The sequence below is a fragment of the Lepidothrix coronata genome, unplaced genomic scaffold (genome assembly GCF_001604755.1).
Source record: "Lepidothrix coronata isolate B3197 unplaced genomic scaffold, Lepidothrix_coronata-1.0 Scaffold101, whole genome shotgun sequence".
NCBI lineage: Eukaryota > Metazoa > Chordata > Aves > Passeriformes > Pipridae > Lepidothrix > Lepidothrix coronata.
In genome coordinates, this window is record NW_016690281.1 from 1,411,317 (window position 1) to 1,433,060 (window position 21,744).

The 21,744-nt window shown below is 58.7% G+C and overlaps 3 protein-coding genes across 5 annotated transcripts; 1 reads left to right on the top strand and 2 right to left on the bottom strand.

Moving 5' to 3' along the window:
* Window positions 1-340: 340 nt before the first annotated feature.
* On the bottom strand, window positions 341-1,910 carry NDUFB10 (NADH:ubiquinone oxidoreductase subunit B10). Its single transcript, XM_017823112.1, has 4 exons — window positions 1,700-1,910; window positions 1,095-1,233; window positions 702-841; window positions 341-551 (listed from the first exon to the last, which is right to left on the bottom strand). The coding sequence occupies exons 1-4, from the start codon at window positions 1,845-1,847 to the stop codon at window positions 448-450; spliced, it is 531 nt and encodes a 176-aa protein (XP_017678601.1). The 5' UTR covers window positions 1,848-1,910; the 3' UTR covers window positions 341-447.
* On the top strand, window positions 867-11,460 carry RPL3L (ribosomal protein L3 like). Of its 3 annotated transcripts, none has more exons than XM_017823107.1 (10): window positions 867-905; window positions 3,936-4,128; window positions 4,489-4,657; window positions 5,815-5,950; window positions 7,058-7,244; window positions 7,923-8,083; window positions 8,338-8,439; window positions 9,130-9,225; window positions 9,656-9,775; window positions 11,348-11,460. In XM_017823107.1, the coding sequence occupies exons 1-10, from the start codon at window positions 882-884 to the stop codon at window positions 11,402-11,404; spliced, it is 1,245 nt and encodes a 414-aa protein (XP_017678596.1). In that variant the 5' UTR covers window positions 867-881; the 3' UTR covers window positions 11,405-11,460. The 3 variants fall into 3 exon arrangements, with proteins under 3 accessions (XP_017678596.1, XP_017678595.1, XP_017678597.1); XM_017823106.1 differs by lacking the exon at window positions 867-905 and adding an exon at window positions 1,676-1,755; XM_017823108.1 differs by lacking the exon at window positions 867-905 and adding an exon at window positions 2,782-2,863.
* A 189-nt stretch (window positions 11,461-11,649) lies between these two features.
* On the bottom strand, window positions 11,650-17,818 carry LOC108501299 (testis-expressed sequence 2 protein-like). The gene is made up of 12 exons (XM_017823038.1): window positions 17,758-17,818; window positions 16,277-17,157; window positions 15,952-16,152; window positions 15,572-15,860; window positions 15,127-15,341; window positions 14,780-14,926; window positions 14,576-14,675; window positions 14,300-14,432; window positions 14,055-14,192; window positions 13,607-13,819; window positions 13,188-13,308; window positions 11,650-12,497 (listed from the first exon to the last, which is right to left on the bottom strand). Exons 1-12 carry the CDS (start codon window positions 17,816-17,818, stop codon window positions 12,372-12,374), a joined length of 2,625 nt encoding a protein of 874 aa, XP_017678527.1. The 3' UTR covers window positions 11,650-12,371.
* Window positions 17,819-21,744: the final 3,926 nt, after the last annotated feature.

Consider the following 21,744-nt stretch of genomic DNA (forward strand, 5'->3'; position numbering starts at 1 on the left):
GTTGGTGCACGGGGCAGGTGTGGTAAACCATGGAATGGTTTGGGTTGGAAGGACCTGAAAGCTCATCCCGTTCCAACCCCTGCCATGGGCAGGGACACCATCCACTGTCCCAGGTTGCTCCAAGCCCTGTCCAGCCTGGCCTTGGACACTTCCAGGGGCACATCACCTTTACCCAGACTGAGGGAATTCTCGGCCAGGGCTGTGCAGAGCAGCACAGTGTTTCTGGTGGGTTATGGAGGAGAAGGAGAAGGTCCAGAGGGCAAATCCCAGTTCTGGCAGCCTGGGGTGCCTAAGTTTAGGGCTTTGCAAGAGCTCTTCAAAGAATGAATCCAGATCCCAATTGTAGAGATGCCTGGGCTGCACGTTTATTGTGGAGGCACCAGAGGTCAAGGATGCCACATGCACTTGGGTTCCAGCACCATGGAGTGAGGGGGAACCGTTTCAGCTCTACTCAGACGCCTTTGCTTGTGCTGCTTTCCTCTCCTCCATCATCCTGTGCTTCTGCTTCATCAGGCACGTCCGTGCATTCCCATGGTAACCCAGATCACCATCTACAAAGACAGGAAATGTCTGAGCAGTGCATCCCATAAGCCTGTGTTCCATGTGAAGTCTGGGATGTGTGAAACCCCCCTTTCCTGGGTTTGAGACTCCTTTCCCTGAGTTTCAGACCCCTGTTCCCTGTATGCTGTTCCCATACTCACATCTGTCCTGGTAGGCCTTGGTGACCTGTTTCAGCAGCTCCACCTCCTTGGCACAGTTCTGGAACTGGTTGGGTCCTTCCCTCTGCTTGCATGCACCCACCCTTTCCCGGATTATCTCCACGATTTCCTGATCAACCAACCTGCAGGAAAGGTGGCAATGAGTGTAACAGCAGCCAAGAGATGACAGAAAAGCTGAACCAAGAAGTGAGGATACCCTGTGGAATGTCAGCACTGGGTTTTTAAGGATCATGGTCCCTTATGCCACCCTGCCCAGGGACAGCAGGATTGTGAGGTGGGTAATGTGTAATGGAGTGGGCAGGAGATGCTGCAGCTCCCAGGGCTGAGTGCCCAGAGCTGTGACCTCGCCTGGGGACAGCGCAGGGACAGCCGTACCTGTCCCTCCTCCACTGACACTCAGCCTCGAAGAAGCACAGGTAGTCGCCCTCCAGGCACTCGCTCAGGTCGGGCACGCGGCGGAACTTCTGGTGATAGTAATAGGTCTTGTTCTTGGCTTGCTGCCGCTCGATCCACTCTGGGGGGACAGCCTGGTCAGACACTCCAGCCCCAGATTCTGAGGGGCAGCACAGCCCCAGCACCTGCCCCAGCCTGGTGTTGCCTTTTTGGGCATGTCTGCATCCAGCTCCTGTGCCCACCTGTGTGTCCCTCTGTCTGTGCCGTGTCCCACGTCCCTGTGTCTGTCCTGTCCATGCTGTAGTCTTGTCTGTGTCCCTGTGTCCCCATGTCCCTACACTTCTCCCATTGTCCGTACTGTGTCCTATGCCCCTGTGTCCCAGTGTCCGTGCTGTCCCCGGTGCTGCCCCTTCCCTCTGCCCGTGCTGTGTTACTGTCTGTGCCAGTGTCCCTGTGCCCTTGTGGGTCCCATCTCCCTGTCCCGGTGCCCGTGCCCTCACGCCTGTGCCCCGGTGTGCCCGTCCCGGTGTCCCCGTCCCCACGTCGCAGCCCAGCTCCCGCGGGGGGCTGTCCCGCCCCGCCGGTACCTCGGACGAAGGTGACGGGCGCGTCAATGACATGGGTGAAGAAGGTCTGCACGAAGGTGAGGGGGTTGGGCGCCGATGTGGTCCTATCGGCGACCGGGGTGCGGGTCGGCGGCACCTTGTACGCCTCCCAGTCGTGGTCCTCCGGCATCGCGGCGGCGGCAGCGGGGGCAGCGAGGACGGGAGAAGATGGCGGCGGCCCCGAGGCGGCGGGATCGGCGGCGGGGAGGGGGGGGGCGGAAAAATGGCGGCGGCCCCAGAGGGGGCGGGAGCGCCGGAAGATGGCGGCGGCCCCGGGGCGCGCTGGGAGCTGTAGTCCGTGTGTCCCTCCTGCCGCACGGGATCCCAGAATCCCGGGATGGGCCGATTTGGAAGGGACCGCAGTGTGTCCCGTCTGGTCCCACCTCCCTGCTCCGGCAGGGTCACCCCAGAGCACAGGGAGCAGCATTGTGTCCAGGCGGTTCTGGAATATCTCTGGAATGCACCCCAGGATTGTCCACACAGCACAGCCAGACCGTCCTCAGTGGGACTCCTGATGACCCCAGGATGCATGGCAGGGATATTGGGAAGAAACTCTTCCCTGTGAGGGTGGGGAGGCCCTGGCACAAGTTGCCCAGAGAAGCTGTGGCTGCCCCATCCCTGGAAGTGTCCAAGGCCAGGTTGGATGGCACTTGGAACAACCTGGGCTAGTGGAAGGTGTCCCTGCCCATGGCAGGGGGTGGAATGAGCTTTAAGGTCCCTTCCAACTCAAACCATTCTGTGATTCCAAGTTCTATTGCCTCAATCTCTTTTCCAGTCACAATCACAAAGCCTTTCTTGCCTGGGCTGGTGGAGGGATTTTCAGTCTGAGCTGGGGGTGCCTGGAGCAGATGTTCACAGCTGTGGGTGTCCAGTACCCGGGAGGAAACTGGCCTAATTCCTGCCATTCACGTTTGAGCTGTTCAGGAGGGAGAAATGTAAACTGAGACAGCAGCGATTGACCTTTATCACTCCACAACTGTCATGTCCAACCTGCCAGCTTGGCCAGGAATGAAATGAATATCGCAGCGGGTGAAGCGAGCGGCTAAATTTGTGTCTTCAGACCGATAACCATCTTAAGTATTAATCTGGGGAGGCACTTACTGACAGCCTCTTTCTGCTGCTGCCCCGGGCTGAAGACGTCCCATGGTCGGTACAGCTCTGCTGCTGTTGCTTTTGTGCAGAGCAGGGCTGGGTTATGGTCATGGAAGTGCTGCTGGAATGGGGTCAAACTCCTGGTGGTTCCACTTAGGCTGGAAAATAAGCTCGGTAGAAAGCGCAGCCAGGTGCTGGGACTGATCTTAGCAAGGAGGGAGCTGCAGTGGGTGCAGGACTAACCCTTTGCTGCTTGGGCTGACCCCCAATTCCCTGCCCTGAAACCAGTTGTGTGAGAACTTGTCCGTGCTGCTTTCTTTCTGCATGACCTTGCGATTGGGGTTTATAGATTTGTCTCTTCTAATTTGTTTTTCAAGGTGCATTTTGAACCTGTACATGTTCCTGTTACCAATTCCTTTGGGCATCCTTTCCCATTTTTTTCTAATCCTTGGTTGTTCTTGTTTGGTGCCATTTGCCTTCATGACATGATGCCCAGGAATGCCAGGCAGGCCCTTTTGGTGCTGCAGGATACAAAATAAGTCGTTCTAATTAAGAGCGCAGAAGGACAGGCCTAATAAGGAATATATTTCTCCTTCAAAGCCCTCAAGCAAAGCAGAAGGAGAGAGATCATGTTAAATTTTTTTATTTAATTGGCAGAATTTGTCCAGAAACTTAGTAAATTCAAACTGAGTAAGTTCAGATTAGAAATTGGGAAGAAATTCTTCCCTGTGAGAGTGGTGAGGCCCTGGTACAGGTTGCCCGGAGAAGCTGTGGCTGCCCCTGGATCCCTGGAAGTGTCCAAGGCCAGTTGGACAGGGCTCGGAGCAGCCTGGTCCAGTGGAAGGAGTCAGGGCTGGAACTGGATGAGCTTTAGTGTCCCTTCCAACCCAAACCATTCCATGACTCTACAAAATTCTTCCATGCACATGATGGAAGCTTGAACAAAATCCCATCCTGTTATGAGTTTTTGGAATGGGAAAATGCTGGAATCCAGGAAGAGCCCAGAATCCCTGCAGCATTCCCATGTTAAAGGGGAGACTTTCTGTTGGGATTTTTGTTGCCTTTCCCATTGTCCCATTTTCTAGGACCCGAGGGTGAAGCTGACCTTTGCTGTTCCTCCCCGCAGTCCCACCGCAAGTTCTCTGCTCCCAGGCACGGCCACTTGGGCTTCCTTCCCCACAAGAGGAGCCGCCGGCACCGCGGGAAGGTGAAGGCATGGCCCAAGGATGATCCCAGCAAACCAGTCCACCTGACTGCTTTCCTGGGCTACAAGGCTGGAATGACACACACTGTGCGGGAGGTGCACAGGCCTGGGCTCAGTAAGGCTTGGCTGGAGGAGGCAGGAGCCACATCCAGGAGGGATAGAGGGAACCCTTGTTGGTGGGAATCTGCTGGGAAAGGGGTGGTGGAGAACACAGCTTCCAGGTTATGTCCTGGGTACTCAAATCCTGGATGGTCAAAAGCCACATCAGCATGAGCTGAGTGGTGGGGGGCAGTCCTGGAAATGCCCTCACTGGGATGGTGAGGGGTGGTTTGGGAGATGGGAAGGCTGGGACTGGCTGTGAGACCAAGCATCACCTTGCCCCCCGTGCTCACTGTGACAGCCTGCCCACGAATCCCCAAGGGAATGCCCTGATCCCAGAGGGTGCTGAGCACCACTTCCCACTGCTGCCTTGCAGAGGTCTCCAAGCGGGAGGAGGTGGAGGCCGTGACCATCATCGAGACCCCCCCGATGGTGGTGGTGGGGGTCGTGGGCTACATCGAAACACCCAAGGGCCTGAGGAACTTCAAGACTGTCTTTGCTGAGCACATCAGCGACGAGTGTCGGCGGCGCTTCTACAAGAACTGGTACCTGCTCCCAGCAAGGGCCATCAACAGGGGAAGGGGCTGCCCAGGGAGGTGGGGGAGTCCCCATCCCTGGAACGTGGCACTCAGTGCTCTGGGCTGGGGGACAAGGTGGGGGTCGGTCACAGGTTGGACTTGATGGTCTTGGAGGGCTTTTCCAACCTCAGTGATTCTGGGATTCCCAGACTTGGGGTGTTCCTGAGGGCCTGCGTGCGAGGGGTCCCTTTCAAGATTTCCACAGGCTCAGCTCCTGGTGGAGTGGAACTGCTGCTTATTTAGTCATGCACAGAGACACTGCAAACAGCTTGGTGCTGGGGATCAGCATATGTGTATGTAAATTTATTTTAATAGTCAGACGAAGTTAGCTCTCTCCACAATATCATGTGGCAGGTTCCTTTTCCCTCGGGCAGGTTGGGCTCATCTCCTCTCCAGTTAACTGGGATGCTTGAGCTGAGGCAGCAAATGGAGCAAAACCAGATTTGTCAGAGGGGAAAGTCAAGGCAGAATGTAGCCCCTGGGCCTCATAAACACCAACACCCCAAATCACCTCCAGCAGAGAGGAAAATGGAAACACGAATTTTCTTGCTGTGGGAATTGTGTCTCCTACAAGGGTGCCATGGAGACCCACCCACCACATCCTCTGATCCCTGTTTTCTCCTGTCAGCCCTTTTCATGGTCTGTTAATTTTCCTCTTCCCACCCCAAAGCCCCTGACAGTCAGGTGGGGTTCAGGTACTCACAGGTACCTTGTGCCTCCAGGGAAGTGCCTGGCCTGTTTTGTGATTTCCTAGCTGTAGGAATCTCCTGTAACAGTGCCATGGAGACCCACCCACCACAAGCCCCTGATCCCTGTTTCCTCCTGTCTCTGATTTTGCGCCTGTACTCTGATGGCGCCGAGCCAGTCAGTGGGAGACAACTGGGTTCCTCATGCAGAAAGGTTTCAGTTCCCCTTGGACGAGCCCTTTTCACAGCTCATTACCCACTTTCCTCTTCCCACTCAAGGCCCTGCCAGTCAGGTGAGGTTCAGGGACCCACAGGTACCCTGTGGCTCCGAGGAGGTGCCTGGCAAGGTGAGCTGTCCCCCCTCGGTGCTGTCTCGGGGTGCACGAGCCCTTCAGCCCTTCATCAGCTCTACTGAATGTTAAAACACTTCTGTCGTAGGCACAAGAGCAAGAAGAAGGCGTTCACCAAGTACTGCAAGAAATGGCAGGATGAGGCTGGGAAAAGGCAGCTGGAGAAGGATTTTGCAGCGATGAAGAAGTACTGCAAGGTCATCCGTGTCATTATGCACACACAGGTCAGGGCCTTCCCCTGGAGTGGGCAAGGGGGGCTCAGGGTCTTCCTCAGCTCCAGAGTGTGGTGAGGGCCTGGGGATGGGACTGGGGGGGGTTTGGTGGGGTCACAGGAGACCGAGTGGGCAGAGGGTGTGAGATGGGATGTACAGGTGATGGGAGGAGCTGGCTGAGCTTCCCAGATGCCTCCTGACCTCCCTGTCCCCTTGAGCTGGGCTCAGCAGAGCTCCCTGCTCCAGGTTTGCTTCAGGAGCTGTGGTTTGGGCACTCTGGGGACCCCACACACCCATGGAGGAGAGCAGGAGGAGGGCAGAGCTCGGGCAGGTGCTGAGCCCTGTGTCAGCAAGGGACCTCAGGCCCCATGATCACCTCAAATTAGCAACTGGTGTCAAATGTTTTGGGCAAAAATAACCCCACTGGCAGGCACAGCTTTGCCAGATGCTGATTGCTGGATACACAGGGTCCCATTTTCATGCTGATCCCTGGGTTTAAGGGCTGCTTTGGAGTCTAGGGGAGAGCTAAGCTGGCTCAAGGCTTCACTTGAGGCTGGCACAGACCCTCAGTGTCCCACTGGGGTGGTTTGGCAGAGGGGTTTGTACAGGGAGCTGGGACTGTGAGAGAGTGGAGGCAGCTTTTGGTGGGAACTAGAAATAACCGCCCAGTCTGGAAGCAGAGGGGGAGCAGGACCAAAGGAGAGGTGCTGGCTCAGACTTGGAGCACAGAGCTGCTTCCAGGCTGGTCACAGTGTCCAGCCTCAGGCCCTGCTCTGCTGATGGGCTCCTTTCCCATGGCAGTTACTCCTGTACTTAACTCCTGTAGCAGGATGGTGTTGACCTCTCCCTGTGCTCCTGGGAGAGAGGGTGTGCCCCAGCTCCTGCCTGGCCTGGCACTGGGAGATGGGGTAGTTGGGCTCAAGGACAAGGAATTGGCTCCGAGGGGTCCCAGATCTAAAGGCCTGCTGACCCAGGGCTCTGGCTGCTGTGAAAGGGGGCGAAGGGGCGGCTCTGCTCCCCCCTGTGCCCCTCACAGGCCGTGAGTGACTCAGCCCTGCCTGTATGTTCGCGCCTGGGGGACGAGGGGAATGTTTCTCCCTAAATGCCGGTGTGGTGCAGATGAAGCTGCTCCCGCTGCGGCAGAAGAAGGCCCACGTGATGGAAATCCAGCTGAACGGGGGCACGGTGGCCGAGAAGGTCGACTGGGTGCGTGAGAGGCTGGAGAAGCAGATCTCTGTGCACAGTGTCTTCAGCCAGAACGAGATGATCGATGTCATTGGCGTGACCAAGGGCCACGGCATGAAAGGTACAGAGCAGGGAGAGCCTTGCCAGGGGTTTGGGTCTGTCCTTCTCACGTGACACTGCCCCTGGGGTGGTTTGGGGGGAGGAGAGTGTTAACCACACTGAGAACTCCCCAGGTTGTTGCACAAGGAGTAGCAAAGAGCCTCTGGATCTCAAGCCTGACATCCAGTTCTGTTGTAGCAGAACTTGGTTTCCTTCATCTCAGGGGTTCCAGCAAGGACAAAGTGCAACAGGGGCACCCCTGATGTAGATACAAAAGAGCTGACCAGGTAACTTCCGATGGAAAGATTTTCTCTGAGATTAAGGCCATTAAAGGCCATGTTGTCTGCTCTGCTCAGAGTCCTCCCAGGAGGCTCAGAGGCACCATCAGCACATAAATGAACCTGGGCTAGTGGAAGGTGGCCCTGCCCATGGCAGGGGGCTCGAATCGTGTGATCTCTAAGGTCCCTTCCAACCCAAATCATTTCAGGATTCTCTGACTCTCTGAACTCCTCCCCAGCCCCAGGTGTGCAGAGGTGTGGGTGTTCCTGTGTGTGTGCATGGAACACATCCCAGTCTGACCAGAGCCCTGGGAAGTGAGAGCAGAGCTGTGCTCTGGCCTGTCCCGCTGCTGCAAGCTCTTGGTCTCCCCCCAGCACGGTCTCTGCAGGATGATGAGCCTCTCCCTCCCTCACATTCCCAGGGGTGACGAGCCGCTGGCACACCAAGAAGCTCCCCAGGAAGACACACAAGGGGCTGAGGAAGGTGGCCTGTATCGGGGCCTGGCACCCGGCCCGCGTGGGCTATTCCATCGCCCGCGCCGGCCAGAAGGGCTACCACCACCGCACCGAGATCAACAAGAAGGTACGGCCCGGGGGGCTCCCTCTGACCACCACACGCCTTCCTGCCTCCCATCCTGCCTCCATCCTTCTTTGCACGGTGCCCTCAGTTCCCCCCAGGCTCCCCAGCTGTTTCCCGAAAGAGCTCCCTGTCTTTCCTGGTGCTTTTTCCCTGCTCGGGGGCACATCTTGGTGAACACCGGGTCGTCCTGTGATTCTTTGTGTGTGTTTCTGTCAGGGGCAGGAATGTCCCCACCTCCGTTGCCTCTCTGTTCCCAGATTTACCGCATTGGCCATGGGATCCATGTGGAGGATGGCAAAGTGGTGAGGAACAATGCCTCCACCCACTATGATATCACGGAGAAGACCATCACACCTATGGTAAGGGCTGAGGGGTAACGGGGCTGTGACTGGCTCTGGCTCAGGAATCTGAGCCAGGGAAGTAATTCCTTGTTTGGAGACAGCTGTGTAGGAAATGATTTGAAGGAAATTCACTGTAAGAAATGCAGTGATTCCTTTCATCCACGTGTGGTGTCTTTTCAGGCCCATTGGTAGACCCTTGTGGCTGATAACTTGGGTGGGAAATGAGAACTTGCTTTAAAAAAAAAAAAAAAGAAGAAGAAATCACATTAAAAATCTGACAGTTAACAGAAAAATGTTTGTTACTTGGTTTAAAAATTCGCTTTTGTGTATTAAAAGCTGTTCACTTTTGAGTCTGGCCAGCTCTGCTCTTGGTTCACTCACACTCTCCAGTGAAGGAAGCAGGTTCTGGTTCCCCAGCTCTTATTTGGTGGATCCAGCTGGGATAACTCAGTGTGGCTGACATGGTTCTGGTGGTCTAGTGGAAGGTGTCCCTGCCCATGGGTGAAACTGGGTGATCTTTAAGGTCCCTCCAACCCAAACCATTCCAGGATTCTGTGACTCCCAGCAGGCAACTCGAAGGGTGCAGAGTGCTGTCAGCTGGAAGGACTGTCAGGCACTGCCTTCTCCTTCCCTAGAAAATGCCTCCTGCGGACAGGTGTGCTCCCACCCTGCTCTCCTGCCCTCCAGCCTCTCTGCCTCTCCCCACAGGGTGGTTTCCCTCACTACGGGGAGGTCAACAACGACTTCCTCATGCTGAAGGGCTGCGTCGTGGGCACCAGGAAGCGTGTGCTCACCCTGAGGAAGGTGAGGGTGCCACGGTGGGCAGGGACAGGCTGCAGCTCTCCAGGAACACATTCCCCACGTGGAGAATCCTCCAAATGCTGGGCAGGGGGATTGGTCAGATCCCTGGTGCTGTGTTGCAGAGGGCAACGTGGCACGTGAGTGTGGTGCTCAGACCACGGGCAGGCAGATGGTTTGTGGGGTGTGCGGGTGGGTGGAGTCTCTCTGGAGACAGAAGCCTCAAATCCCCGAGGGGCCCAGAAATGAAACCTTGGGCTGTGAGGAAACGAAAGAGCAGCTTTCACCTGCCACCTGAGCACCAGGGCACTGCTCTGAGAGCACAGATTTTCATGGAGATATTTGTTTAAGGGCTATTCCAACCCTGTTCCAGCAGAGCAGAAGCCCTGATTTTCTGTAACGATAATCCTGATGTGTTGTGACTCTCCTTCCCCAGTCCCTCCTGGTGCACACGAGCCGCCGGGCTCATGAAGCCATCGAGCTCAAATTCATTGACACCACTTCCAAATTTGGCCACGGACGCTTCCAGACAGCCCAGGAGAAGAGGGCTTTCATGGTGAGTTCCCTCTGGGCTGCCTCCAGCTCCTCGTGGGGCTAAAGCAACTGACTGTCTCCAACCAAGCACCTTCAGGTGGAAGGTGTCCCTGCCCATGGCAGAGAGGTGGAACTGCATGAGTTTGAAGGTCCCTTCCAACCCAAACCATTCCAGGACTCTGTGATTCCATGATCTGCTTCTCTCTATAACAACAGGCAAATGAATGATTGAGGCTCTCTTGCATAAAGACAGCCATGAATTCAGTTCACACAGCAGAAATTATGCGAAGGAAGAACATGAGTGTTGTGTGAGTGATCCAAGACAACCCAACTAGCAAATAATAGACCATATGGTCAACCAGTTCCCATTCACCTTGGGAAGTTTTAAACAAGCAGTTAACTTGGCAGGCACTGCCTTGGCCATATGGTCCCTTTCACTTGGAATTGTGCACTGCTTTGATTTGTTTGGAATGATTTATAGCTTTAATGTTCTTAAGAGGAAAAAAGTGTGGGTCATGTTCAGGCACAAATTTGTGATTCTTTTGTCAGAAGCTTTCAAGAAGGCCAAGCAGTGTATTTTTCTTAAATACAGGGCAAAAAAGAAAAAAAAGATTAAATAATCCAAACCAAGCAGTTTCTTGAATAGCTTTGCAGCCTACACCAGAGTGCTGCAAGTCTGAACTGAAATGGAGGAAGCACTGAGTAAGCCAGGAGAGAGAGAAGGAGAAAGGAAAAGAAACAACTGCCTGGATCCCACGCAGATGTAAACTGGGTCTGGATCTGGCCTGTCAGCCAGAAATGCCATGTGAAGCTGGCTAAGCCTCCTTAGTGCTGGGAGGGGGATTGGTTTGACAGTGCCTTTGCAGAGCTCTTTAGAGGTTAAGCTGATTTCCTTCAGCTCAGTGTCAGGAGCCTGGTGTGTGTCACGGCAAGCCCTGAGCTGCTGTGGTGAGGATCTCAGGGGCAGCAGGAGGTTTCACCTGGGTGCAGCTCTTTTCTTTGCCATTTCCCTCTGTATATTGTGTGGTAAAACATCACATTTGGTTGGAATTTGAGGCACATAAGTAATCCCTGCTGTCTGCTCCTATAGGATTGATTTGTTCTGGGACAACCCCATTTTTTAGCCTCAGGCTCTGTTGAGTTGGATGCCAAGGAGCTGTGTCTTGAGCTGAGGGAGGTCTTGCCTCCTCCAAGGCTCAGGCAGCAGTTCAGCAGCTTTCCTACCATGGAAACACTGGAACACCTCCTGGAAAAACTCATCAGCCCAGTTCCTGGTCCCCTCCATGTTCCCTGACAGAGATCAGCCCCCTGGCTCAGGGCAGGTCACTCCTCGTGCTCTCTGGCTGCTCTGGTGCTGTCCAGAGAAACAAACCCTCTGTGCAAGGGCAATGATGCTCCTTTCCCAATTCCTGGAGTGTGCTGGAGGCTCGGGGGGGCTGGTGGATGGTGGCACCGAGCCCCCAGCTGGGGAGCAGGGACCAGGAGCAGCCCGGCCCAGTAGAGCTGCATTTGTGCTCCCCACAGCCCAGATGCAGCTCTTCAGGCCAGGTTTGTCTGTCCCTAACTCCAAACTCTCCTCTCTGCTCCCTTCCAGGGCCCTCAGAAGAAACACCTGGTGAAGGAGAAGCCAAGTGTGCAGGAAGAGCTGTAAGGATGAATACGAGGCTGCCTGACTGGGCACTTCCAATAAAGGGGCTCCAAGCCGTGCCTGCTCCCTGTCTTCCCTCTGGAGGGATGTCTTGCGTGTTTCCAGCAGTCAGGGATAGGAAAAGTGGCACTTGGGATTGGCCCATATGGACAGGGACTAACTGGGACAGCCAAGTGTCTGCTCTGGCCTCTAGGTCCTCCCTTTCCTTTTCCCAGTGATTTTTTTCTCACTCACCCAAACTACCACAAACTTCCTTCCAGAGGAGAGCAGAGCAGGTACCTGCACTCCTACACTTCTGTCCCAGTTTCCACTGGGAATACTGGGAATACTGGGCCTTCTGACTTGCCTGTGCCCAGTGTCCCTGCCAGTCTCTCCCCTCACTGCCTCTCACACACTCACCCAGGCACTGTTTTGCTGAGCTGAAGGTTTGACCCATGGAATTTTCCCCGTTCAAATCCTCCCCGATCCCAGCTGGAATCCTCGGCAGATGTGGGGATTTGTGCACAACAAGATGGCTGCTAGGCAGGGCTGGGCAGCGATGGATTTATTGAGTTTGGACTCACTTCCCACCCGTGCTTTCCTTGCAGTCCAGCTGCCTGTGGGGAGGGTGGGATGTTTGGAGCTGTGATGTTTGAGTCAGTGATGATCCCAACTCCTTTGGTGCAGAACCGGTCTGAGTGGCCTGCACCTTCTTTGGGAACCAGACAGTGGGAAGCCCAGCCTTCCACTGGTCCAGAGCTGCCTCCTTGACCAGGAGTCCTGGGAACCTCGGGCATGAAGTTCCTGGCTCTGCAGAAGCTCCTTTGTGCTGTGCCTGGTTCTGCCCTGAACATGTGCTTGCAGGATTTGAGGAGGAGGCTCATCTGCACAAGCAGAGGATGAGGATGAATCCAGGCCCAGCCAGGGCTGTCCCCCTGTCCCAGCGAGGTCCCTGAGCTCCATGCAGTGTCCCTGCCCCTGGGAATGTGCTTCAGAGCCTCTTGTCCCCCTTGGCTGGCAGGTCCCGTGGCAGTCCCGCAGCGGGCGGCCAAGGATCCAGGCCGGAGCGCATGATGGGAATGATGAGATCATCCATGTTTGGCATCACCAAAACCTTCTGAAAGAGGGACCCAGAGGAACAAGTCAGTGGGTTTGAACACCACTCCCCTGCCTGGGGACACTGCCTGGAGGTGGCTTGGCAGGAGCCACGCTCAGGTCAGAGCCCAGAGCTATGAACAGGTCCTGGGCTCCCGCCCCCTCAGCAGCAGCCCCAGGGGGTTCTCAGCTCTGGATATTGGGGTGAGGACAAGAAGGAACAGTTTTTCTTGGCCCTATGGCTTCATGGGTGTTCACAGCAAAGGGCAGGGACAAGCACTTTGAAATCATCCAAATGAGCAGCTCTTTGGGGAGCCCTAAATATCTGTGGGGATATTTCTGCTCTTTGACCAGAGGTCTCAAAGGTGAGAGGCTGAAAACAAACCCTTGTGGTGGCAAATCTCCAAAGTATCCCCAAACCAGAGCAGATGGGTGGATTCAGCCCTTCTGGGGGGTGCATGCCTGGGACTGGCTGACAGCCCGAGTGCCCCTGCTTGTGACAGGGATGCAAAAGGGAGGAAATCACTTTTCCTCAAGCACTGTCATGCTCAGAGCACCAGCCCTGGAGCTGCTTATTTGGTTTCTCTCTCTTGACTGTCCAAAGCTGGACAGTGCAGACCAGATGTTGGCTTTTTGTAGAGACAACTGGCCCAAACTGAGGTTGATTATACCCAATGGCAGGGTTTGCTAAGCTCTTTAGCAACCCAGGCACCTGAAACTCGTGCTGCAGCTTCTTCTCGATCCACTCGGTGACGTGGAGGAACGTCACCTCCCGCTCGCCCAGCTTGGGACACACCTTCAGCTCCAGCTGGGGCGGCACTCGGAAGCTGTACCTGTGGGGGGAAAGGAGAGAGGCAGAAAGCACCACGCCTCGAAGATGTGGCACAGCCCAGGCGGTCCCACTGCTGGGTTTTAGGGAGGAGGTGGCAGCTCACTGTCCCCAGATCCTGCCTTGGCCTGGGTGCAGACTCAGAGAAATGAGCCTGAGGTCAGTGAGTCCCCTTGGGAGAACAGCCCCAGGCTGCTGTTGCCCCAGGTGATCCCAAAGCCCTGGAGCTGGCTCCTTGGAGCCACAGGGATCAAGGGGAGCTGGAAGGAGGATGTGCATGCGGGGGGAAGGAGAGCTGGTACCAGACTCGGTCCGTCGGTGGCGGGGGGATGTTCACAGCCAAGGTTCCTGCCAGCTCCTGCACCTCCACCGTCAGCAGCAGCGGCGTGTTGGAAACCTCTTCGATCTTCTTCTTGATGAACTCATTTTCTGTGGCCTTCTGGAAGTACTTGGACTTGGCGATCTTATCCACAAACCGCAGGATCTTCCGGCTGGTGCTGTTGCCACTGACGTGGCTGAAGCGAGGGCAGCCCCAGCTCAGCACAGGGTGAGACCCAGGGCCCTGCGGGGTTTCAGGGTCCCCCATCCCTCTGCCAGGGCATCCCACAGGGACAGGGTCCCCTCTGAAGGGCTGCCACCATGTGCTGTGTGCCCTCCCAAGGACATCGTCCCTGTGCCCCTGTGCTGGTGTAGCACTTCACCAGCACCTCCCCGTGCCCCTCGTGGCACAGACCCCCAACACCCCCTTACCCCTCGGTGCCTGGCGGGGGGACCCGCTCCCCCGGGGCTCCCATGGGCTCTGCAGCAGTGACATCTTCCTCCTCGGAGGAGCCGGCGCTGGAGGACTCGGCGTCGCTGTCTGCCAGCAGGATCAGCCGGGGCCTGGCCCTGCGAGCCCCGAGGAGCATCACGGGGGTGCCCTGGGCCAGCAGCCCCTCGGCTTGCTCAGGCAGGACGAGGGGGAGGATGAAGCCAGCCATGCACAGCCTCCTTACCCCTCCATGCCTGCCTCTGCCGGGCCGCTCTCCTCTGCAGTGCTCTCCTTCCCCAGCTTGCTGAGGTTCATCTTTGTCTCCAGCGTCATCTGCAACGAGCCGCTGTAGGTGACCTCCATGTCCACCCAGAGCCCTGCCAGGGAGAGGGACAGGGTGAGACCAGGTCAGCACCACGGGGGCAGAGCTGCTTGTGCACCTGCCAAAACTTCTGTGCTTCAGGTACCAGGCTGGCACCTCAGTGAAGCTGCAGTGGAGCCAGCCCTGGGGGGCTCTTACCTCGCTCATTTATGGTGGGGTTGGAGGCACTGAGGACCAAGGGGATGGATGTGCCCATGTCCAGCTCTGTCAGCGTCAGCTCATTCATGAAATACGGGAGCTGATGGAGGGAAACCCCGCAGGGACGGTCACTGCAGCCTGGCACCTGCTGTGGGGCCTTGGGGACGGGGCTCCCCCAGCTGCTGGGATGCTCCTGCCTCTCACCTTGATCTTGCTCAACTTCTTCTGGATCTTGTTGGACACTTGCTCTGCCCAGTACTGCTCCCGGAGGAAGTCCCAGAAGATGCGCCCCACCAGCGCGTTCATCCAGGCCATGCCAGCCTCGCCGTGCCCACCCGTGTCCTCGCCGAGCTGTGGGGGGACAGGAGCCACGGGCCCCTGGAGGGAGGTGGCCCCCTGAGCAGTGGGACCTGCTGCCCGGGTGTTCCCCTGCCCCAGGGCTTGGCTGCTCCAACCCCGGTGCCAGGAGGGAGGGGATGAAGCACAGCCTGGCAGTGGCTCCACGCAGGGTCCATCAGTCCCGCTCCCAGTGCCAAGTTTGTCCCACTCACCTTGGTGGGTGTGGGGCTGCCCAGAGCTCTGTGAGAGGGGCTCTGGTCTGGGCTGGGTGCTCCCTGTGCTGGCACGAATCGGGCCATGTAGGTGTTGTAATCCAGATAAATCTCTTCCACACTTCCCAACAGATCCTTGGGTGGGACAGCAGAGGAAATGTCCTCGGTGCTCCCTCCGCTGCTGCTGCCGCTGCTCTGCGGAGCTGGTCCCACGCCTGGGGACATGGAATCCAAGGGTCACTCAGGTTGGAAAAGCCCTCTCATGTCATCAAGTCCAGCCATTCCCCCAGCACTGCCAAGACCACCACTAGAGCATGTCCCCAATTGCCACATCCACACGGCTTTTAAATCCCCCCATGCCCATTGCTGCCCACAAGGGCACATGTGCATCTCCCACCCAGATGGGTCCTGGCACAGAGCAGAGGCCACGATGGCCACACCTCACCTGCCCTGGTGTCACCGTGGCTGCTGGGTGTCCCACGGGAGGCTTGCACGAGGTGCTGGTACCACTCCTCCTTCTCCCGCCCCGTCCTCCCAAATAGGTACAGGCACCTCTCCCTGCCGTCCCCTGGGATGTCCTGCCCAGACAGTGGCACCTTCTTTGTCCCCTCATCCCCCTGCAGCTCCGTGTCATGCTCCTCGCTGCTCCTGCCCTCCTCGGGGAGGAGGACACAGATGGGGTATTTCTTGTTCCATGTCCGCTTTCGGGCCAGGCTGGGGGGGCACAGGAAGACCTGTGGCACCGAGAGCGGGGGTGAGGCCGGGCCAGGCGTGGGTGAGTGGGAGAGTCTCCCGTGGGAGAGTCCTGGGCACTGCCAGACTCACCTTGGCATCAGTCAGGTCGTAGCAGCGGTGGCTGACGAAGGGAGTGTCGAGGATTTCCTCCTCGAAGGTGGCTCTTCGTGGGATGTTGCTCTTGGGGTAGGACAGCTTGAGGGTGGCCCCGTCCAGCTCGGCGAGCACCGAGTGCGTGAGCGAGGGGTGGAAAAGCTCGGGGTCGTAGACGTGCAGCTGGTTCATCCAGCCCTGGAGGAGGGAGAGGGAGCCGGAGCTTCCCACTGTGCCATGGGGGCAGCAGCCTGTACCCACCACGGGCACCTCCAACCCTGGGATCCCCTCCAGCCCCCCACCACAGGCCCCCCCCTCCTACCTGGAGGTGGAGGGTTTCCCGGGGCTCCCCCGGGAGCAGCCTGGGGCGCAGGCGGCCCCAGGGTCCCCGTGTGGCCGGCGGAGCCTTCGGCATGAGGAGGAGGATGGCGAGGAAGCCCAGCAGCAGCCCGCAGAGCAGCCCCACGCAGAGGCCGGCGGCGTAGGGCGGCAGGGGAAGGACCAAGTAGCCGTAGGCGAGGAGGGCGATGGAGGCGAGGGCTCTGCCCGGCACTGCGCCCCCGGAACGTGCCGGCGGCGGCTCCTCGGGGGGCGGGAGCGGGGGCTCCGCATCCCGCTGTGCCACCTCCACCACCTGTATCACGTCCCCGTAGGAGCAGATCTCGTAGCGGCAGTTCAGGGTGGGCTCCCAGGGGGTCCAGTCCCGCACCCGGCGTCCCCCGGCCCCGCGGCCCCCCGGTGTCCCGGGGCTGCCCCCCGGCTCCTTCGCCCGGGACGGGGGGCTGCTCTCCTCGGCCATGAGGCGGCTGAGCCGGCTCAGGGGCTCCTGCACGGCCTCCGACAGCCGCCTCCGCGTGTCCTCCAGCCTGGCCTCGCGCAGCCGGAGCAGGGCGGCCCGGCTCTCCGACGGGGAGATGCTGGGCGAGGACGGAGCCGTGCGGGACTTGGCGGGGCTCAGCCGGGGCTGGGGGGCCCGCGGGAGGTCGGCCAGGAGCATCCCCCCGGGCTGGGGCGAGGGGGGACGCTTTGTGTCCCCGTCCGTGGTGGGGAGGAGCCCGCCAGTGTCCTCCCTGGTGCCGGCAGGATGGGGTGTGAGTCCATCGGTGTCCCCACGCCGAGGTGAGCCCGGGGAGGGTGCCAGGGCTGGAGAGGCGTCCGCCGCCACCGCAGCCTGGTCTGCCATCGCTCGCATCGCCGACGGCGCTGCGGGGGAACAGAGGGGTCGGCTCAGCCCCGGGAGAGCTCAGGGCACAGCACGGGCCTGCCCCAGCCCTGCCTTCCCCACCAGCACTGCCACGAGCCCCGAGCGGGAGGGGGCTGACCCCGGGGACCCCTTTGCTATGGGCTGGGCGCCTTCCAGCCTATCTCGGGATGCACTTGGGGCACACAGCTTGTGGCTCTCCCCGGGCTTCCCGGCAGGGATGGGATGGAGGAGGCACCGCCGTAAGATGAGCTCAGCGATGGGGTGTGGGGAACCGCTCGTCTAATAGGGAGGATAAACCTCAGGCAGGCAATTAGCAACGGGGCTTCTGAGAACCCAAAACCACCAACCAGGTCTACAGCCCAGCGAGGGGTTTTCCTGCATCAGGACACTCTGTTGGTCCCAGTGCAAGTGCTGGGGCTGTGAGGAGGGATGCCAGGCCAGCAGGCAGGACTCCCTGACTCCTCTGAAGGTTTCTGGCATAGCCAACAGTGGTTTGGCTCCCTCTTCACGCACTGCACAAACCCGAAATGGAGCCAGTCCGAGCTCTGGTCCCAGTGCAGTGTGGGGATGCTCTGCAGGTCGGGAATCTCTGGTTTTACTGGAGGGGCACAAAAGTTTCCCTGACAAAGTTTCTGTAGCCTTGAGGGTGTCCTTGGCCATGGCTAAGTGCTGTCCTGTCCCCAGCAGCCACCATGATCCCTCATGGCTGTGCTCCTGCCAAAGCCAAGGGCTGACCCACTCCCAAGCTGTGCCCCCTCTGCGATTCTGGGAAGGAGGATGGACCTGCAGGTTGGGCTCTGCAGAGCCAGCTCCCAGCAGGTTCGAGGGGTGCTCAGGCTCTTCCCCTCGTGGCATCCCTGCTGCAGGAGCAGGGATGCCATCCCAGGAACCCTGGGGCTGCCTCACACCCGCCGCCCTGGATCTTCAAAGCTCCTCAGTGCCAGGAATTAATTACAGGCTGTGCCGCAGCTGCCTCCAGCCCCCTTTATATAATCTCACGTTCCTCGGCTCTCGCTTTGCTTCTGATTTACAGGAGCCACTTGTTAACCCCAGATCATCCATGGGTGATTGCCCCTGTGGTCCCAGCACCCAGCAGAGACCCCGGCTGGGGGGCTGGTGCCATCCAGCCTGTGGGCAGGGCTGTGGCAGCACTGGCACCACCAGCACCCCTGGCAGACAGAACAGTCCAGGGCATCCGGCAAAGCACCAAAGCAGCCAAACAAGGAGAGAGCAGAGGAAAATGAGTGATGGAGCTGGGCCTGAGAGGGGAGTTAGTCTAGTGGAAAGTGTGTCTGCCCATGGCAGGGTTTGAACTGGATGGCCTTTAAGGTCACTTCCAACCCAAACCATTCCATGATTCTATGATTTCAAGGGATCCCTTCCCTGATCCTGCAGGGCCCTGTTCACCCCCCACCCAAGCACAGAAGCCAGGACACCCCTTGCCCCTCATCATGCAGGTTTACCGGTGGCCCCGTGCCACAGCCACCCCCAGTATCCCCAGTTCTGCCCATCACCCTTGGCTGTTCCTACCAGAACGCCCCGGGGCTGGTCCTTGGCAGGTCCTGCCTGGCCACTGCTCCCTGTGCCTGCTGGGTCAGGGGGACACCAGCTCTCCTGCTCTGGGCTTAGAGCTCCCCTCTGCCGTTAACGTCTCTCTGCTCCCACTGCTCCCCTACTCGTGGGTTTTAAAAGCTAAAAAAAAAAAAAAAAGAAGTCTGTTTCCTGAGAGACCATTAGCACGGTGGAAGACAGAGATAATAATAGCCTGGGTTTGTATGGGAATTCTCCTCTGGCAGGGATGGTGAGTACTGCAGGGGCTACGCTGCTGGAACAGCCACCTCTGGGGAGGGGGTGCTGGGGATGGACCCCACTGGGTGCCATGGCTGGACCACCAGCACCCCGAGATGGAGGGTCCATGCTGTGCAGCCCTGGGGGAGGCTTTGCTGCTGGCTCAGGCTTCAGAGGGCAAATGCTGAGTGCAGAGGTGCCCTAGCACAAACCCACCTCCCAGCCCGGAGCTCATCCCCAGCCTGTGCCTGCGCAGGATAGAGGGAATCTTTTTGCTCTTTACAGGATAAATTGGATAGGAGGGTCCTGGCAAGTGCTTTCGTCAAGTGCTGGGGGCAGCTGGGTGGGCTCAGCTGGGTGGTGGAGTGATGGGGATGATGGTGGCTTTGGAGGCTCCAGCAAACAGCTCTCGGGGGTGTCCCCCCAGCCCTGGTGGTACCTGGAAGGAATCAGTGCTGTGTTGGATGTTCCAATGAGGAGCAGTTCTTGGGACATCCAGTCCAGGGTTTCTCTGCAGGGCAGGGACACAGTGACTGGGTCCCCCCTCGCTGCAGTTGGAAACATCAAAGCCATAACCATCAGCAAGTGTCTCCACTGGATTCCAGCTCCAAATTTCTGCTCCTTGCTCCCAGATCTGGTTCATGTTCAGGGCTTGGATTCCACAGAGAAAAGCTGTGGCCCAGCTTGGGCTGGTGTCTCAGAGTGTCTCCCCCTGGAATACTCCCTTCACGTGCCCAAGGAGCAGGAGCTGGCCCAGCATGGCACGGGGGGATGCTCCCTGTAACTCGCTCCCAAGCGGGCACTGCCTGGCTGGCATTCACTGTTTGTCAAATCAGGGAGAGTTAATTGAAACATTAACTTCCCTCAGCCCTCAGGTTAATTAGGTGACGGTAGCACTGCTCGGCTGGGCTTTCCTCGCCCAGACAAAGGAGCTGGAAATCCCTCTCCAATTATCTCCACAAAGCACGGCACAGAACCCAGCTGTGACACTGCCCCTGGAGTGCTCCGTGTTATCCCGAGATCAAGGAGCACCAGGCTCTCACTGCAGCCTCGGGATGTCACTTCAGGCAATGGCTCAGGCAGTGCAGGATCCCAGCTCTGTCCTTGCCTCCCACTTCCACATTATGTTGCTCTTTCTCAGGGGTTTTAAGGTGGATACTGGAGTGGATTTCACGCTGCTGGGGGAGTGAGGAGCCAGGCGGGCTTTGGCACCGCTGGAATGGCTCCAGTGGGATTCTGAGACCAAGCCAGCCCCAGGACCCACTCCCAAAGCCTCTCCACCACTCTGAGTCCCAGAGTTTGAGCCCAGCTCTGCCTCTCCATGGACTTTGCTTCACTCCCATGTTTCAACCATTCCCATCCTCTGCTCATGGTTCCCGAGACTTTCACATCCTTCATGGGAACTCCCAGCCCTGGGGAAGGATCCAGCCAGTTCCTACATTCATCACATTCGCACCGGCAGAGCTTCTCCATGGGAATTTGGGTGAGCAGCAGATATTGGATGGACGATGCTGCCCAGACCCAGGGCCTGGCGGCTGCTGCGGCTCCTTCCACCAGCTGGAAATCCACGCCCTGAAGGTGTGCAGGGCCCTGGAGTCTATTTGGAGCTTTTCCCGACATCCTACTCCTCTGATCTCGGTGGATCTTACGGGAGGTGCTTTCAGCACATCGCATCACCCTCTCTCCGTGCAGTGGCATGGCACATTCCCGGCTCCCTGTTCCCCATGGGGCACTGGCAGAGCCCCTTCCTCCCCCTGCCCGGGCTCCTGCCACGAGTCATCAATCCCCGGGGCTGGAGCGGGAGCTCAGCCGGCCCGAGATGAAGCCTGACCTAATTCAAAGCGGCAGCACCCAGCGGGCAGGAGCCCCGCCGGCGCCGGCCCCTCGCGGGGGTCCCGCAGCCCCCGGGGGAGCTCCCGGCCCAGGGACACGTCCGTTGGCATCAGGGAATGGGGATCCGTCCGAGCGCGTCGCTGCGGCCGCAGGGCAGCAGGGACAGACCTCGGCTCGTGCCCAAAGGGCGCCAAAATTTTTCCTCTTGCGCCAAGAAGGTGCCATTTCCATGAGAGCCCAAGCCCGGGGACTCATCCGAGGGTCCCTGGACAAACTAGGGAGGAAGGGACTTGTAGTGCTGGTTTTTGGAAGGAGAAAGGAGCTGCAGCAGCTCATCCTGGCCAGAACCTGCCAAGGTTCACCTTCAAAGCCCTCACCTTGCCACACGCCGGGCTGCTGCCTCCGCCTCTCCGGGACCCCCCGTGCCCGCAGGGACCTCGATCAGTCCCCGCATCCCCCTGCGGGAGGGTCCCCACGGGTCACCCCGGCTCTGCGCTCCCGGCGTGGCGGGACTGGGGGTCCCCGCTGAGCCTGTGCCAGCACCCATCCCCGGAGCCTCGGGGGTACCTGGGGGGACCCCCAGTCCCGACCACCGCCAACCCACCATCCTGCTGGGGAAACTGGGGCTGCCCCGGCCCCGCCGCCCGCCCCGGCCCCGAAGCGCCGGTACCTGCGGCAGGAGGGGGGGCCCGGGGGGCCCCGGGGGAGGGTCGGTCGGTCCCGGTGATGGAGAAGGACGAGCAATGCCGGGGAGTCGGACCGGTCTCAGTGCCGGGGGAGGATAACGGGGGGGTCAATCCCGGTGCCGGCGGGGGGACCGGACCTTGTGCCGGGGAAGAAGAACCGGTGCCAGCGACAGTGACGGTGCCGGCGCTGATGGAGGCCGGCCAGTCCCGGTGCCGGGATCCGAGGACTGATGTCGGTGCCGGGATAGCAGGGCCGGAGCTGGAGTCGATGCGGGTGCC

What these genes read in the sequence shown, in the direction of transcription:
- RPL3L (XM_017823106.1), top strand. Translation starts at nt 1,726, where the DNA reads ATGACATGGGTGAAGAAGGTCTGCACGAAG. An exon ending in TGAAGAAGGTCTGCACGAAG is followed by an intron (nt 1,756 to 3,935) that starts GTGAGGGGGTTG and finishes TCCTCCCCGCAG; the next exon opens with TCCCACCGCAAGTTCTCTGC. An exon ending in CAAGGGCCACGGCATGAAAG is followed by an intron (nt 7,245 to 7,922) that starts GTACAGAGCAGG and finishes TCACATTCCCAG; the next exon opens with GGGTGACGAGCCGCTGGCAC.
- NDUFB10 (XM_017823112.1), bottom strand. Translation starts at nt 1,847, where the DNA reads ATGCCGGAGGACCACGACTGGGAGGCGTACAAGGTGCCGCCGACCCGC. An exon ending in GCCCGTCACCTTCGTCCGAG is followed by an intron (nt 1,234 to 1,699) that starts GTACCGGCGGGG and finishes CTGTCCCCCCAG; the next exon opens with AGTGGATCGAGCGGCAGCAA. An exon ending in CAAGGCCTACCAGGACAGAT is followed by an intron (nt 552 to 701) that starts GTGAGTATGGGA and finishes CTGTCTTTGTAG; the next exon opens with ATGGTGATCTGGGTTACCAT.
- LOC108501299 (XM_017823038.1), bottom strand. Translation starts at nt 17,818, where the DNA reads ATGGCCAAGGACACCCTCAAGGCTACAGAAACTTTGTCAGGGAAACTT. An exon ending in GCAGCCCCACACCCACCAAG is followed by an intron (nt 14,927 to 15,126) that starts GTGAGTGGGACA and finishes GTCCCCCCACAG; the next exon opens with CTCGGCGAGGACACGGGTGG. An exon ending in AGAAGTTGAGCAAGATCAAG is followed by an intron (nt 14,676 to 14,779) that starts GTGAGAGGCAGG and finishes TCCCTCCATCAG; the next exon opens with CTCCCGTATTTCATGAATGA.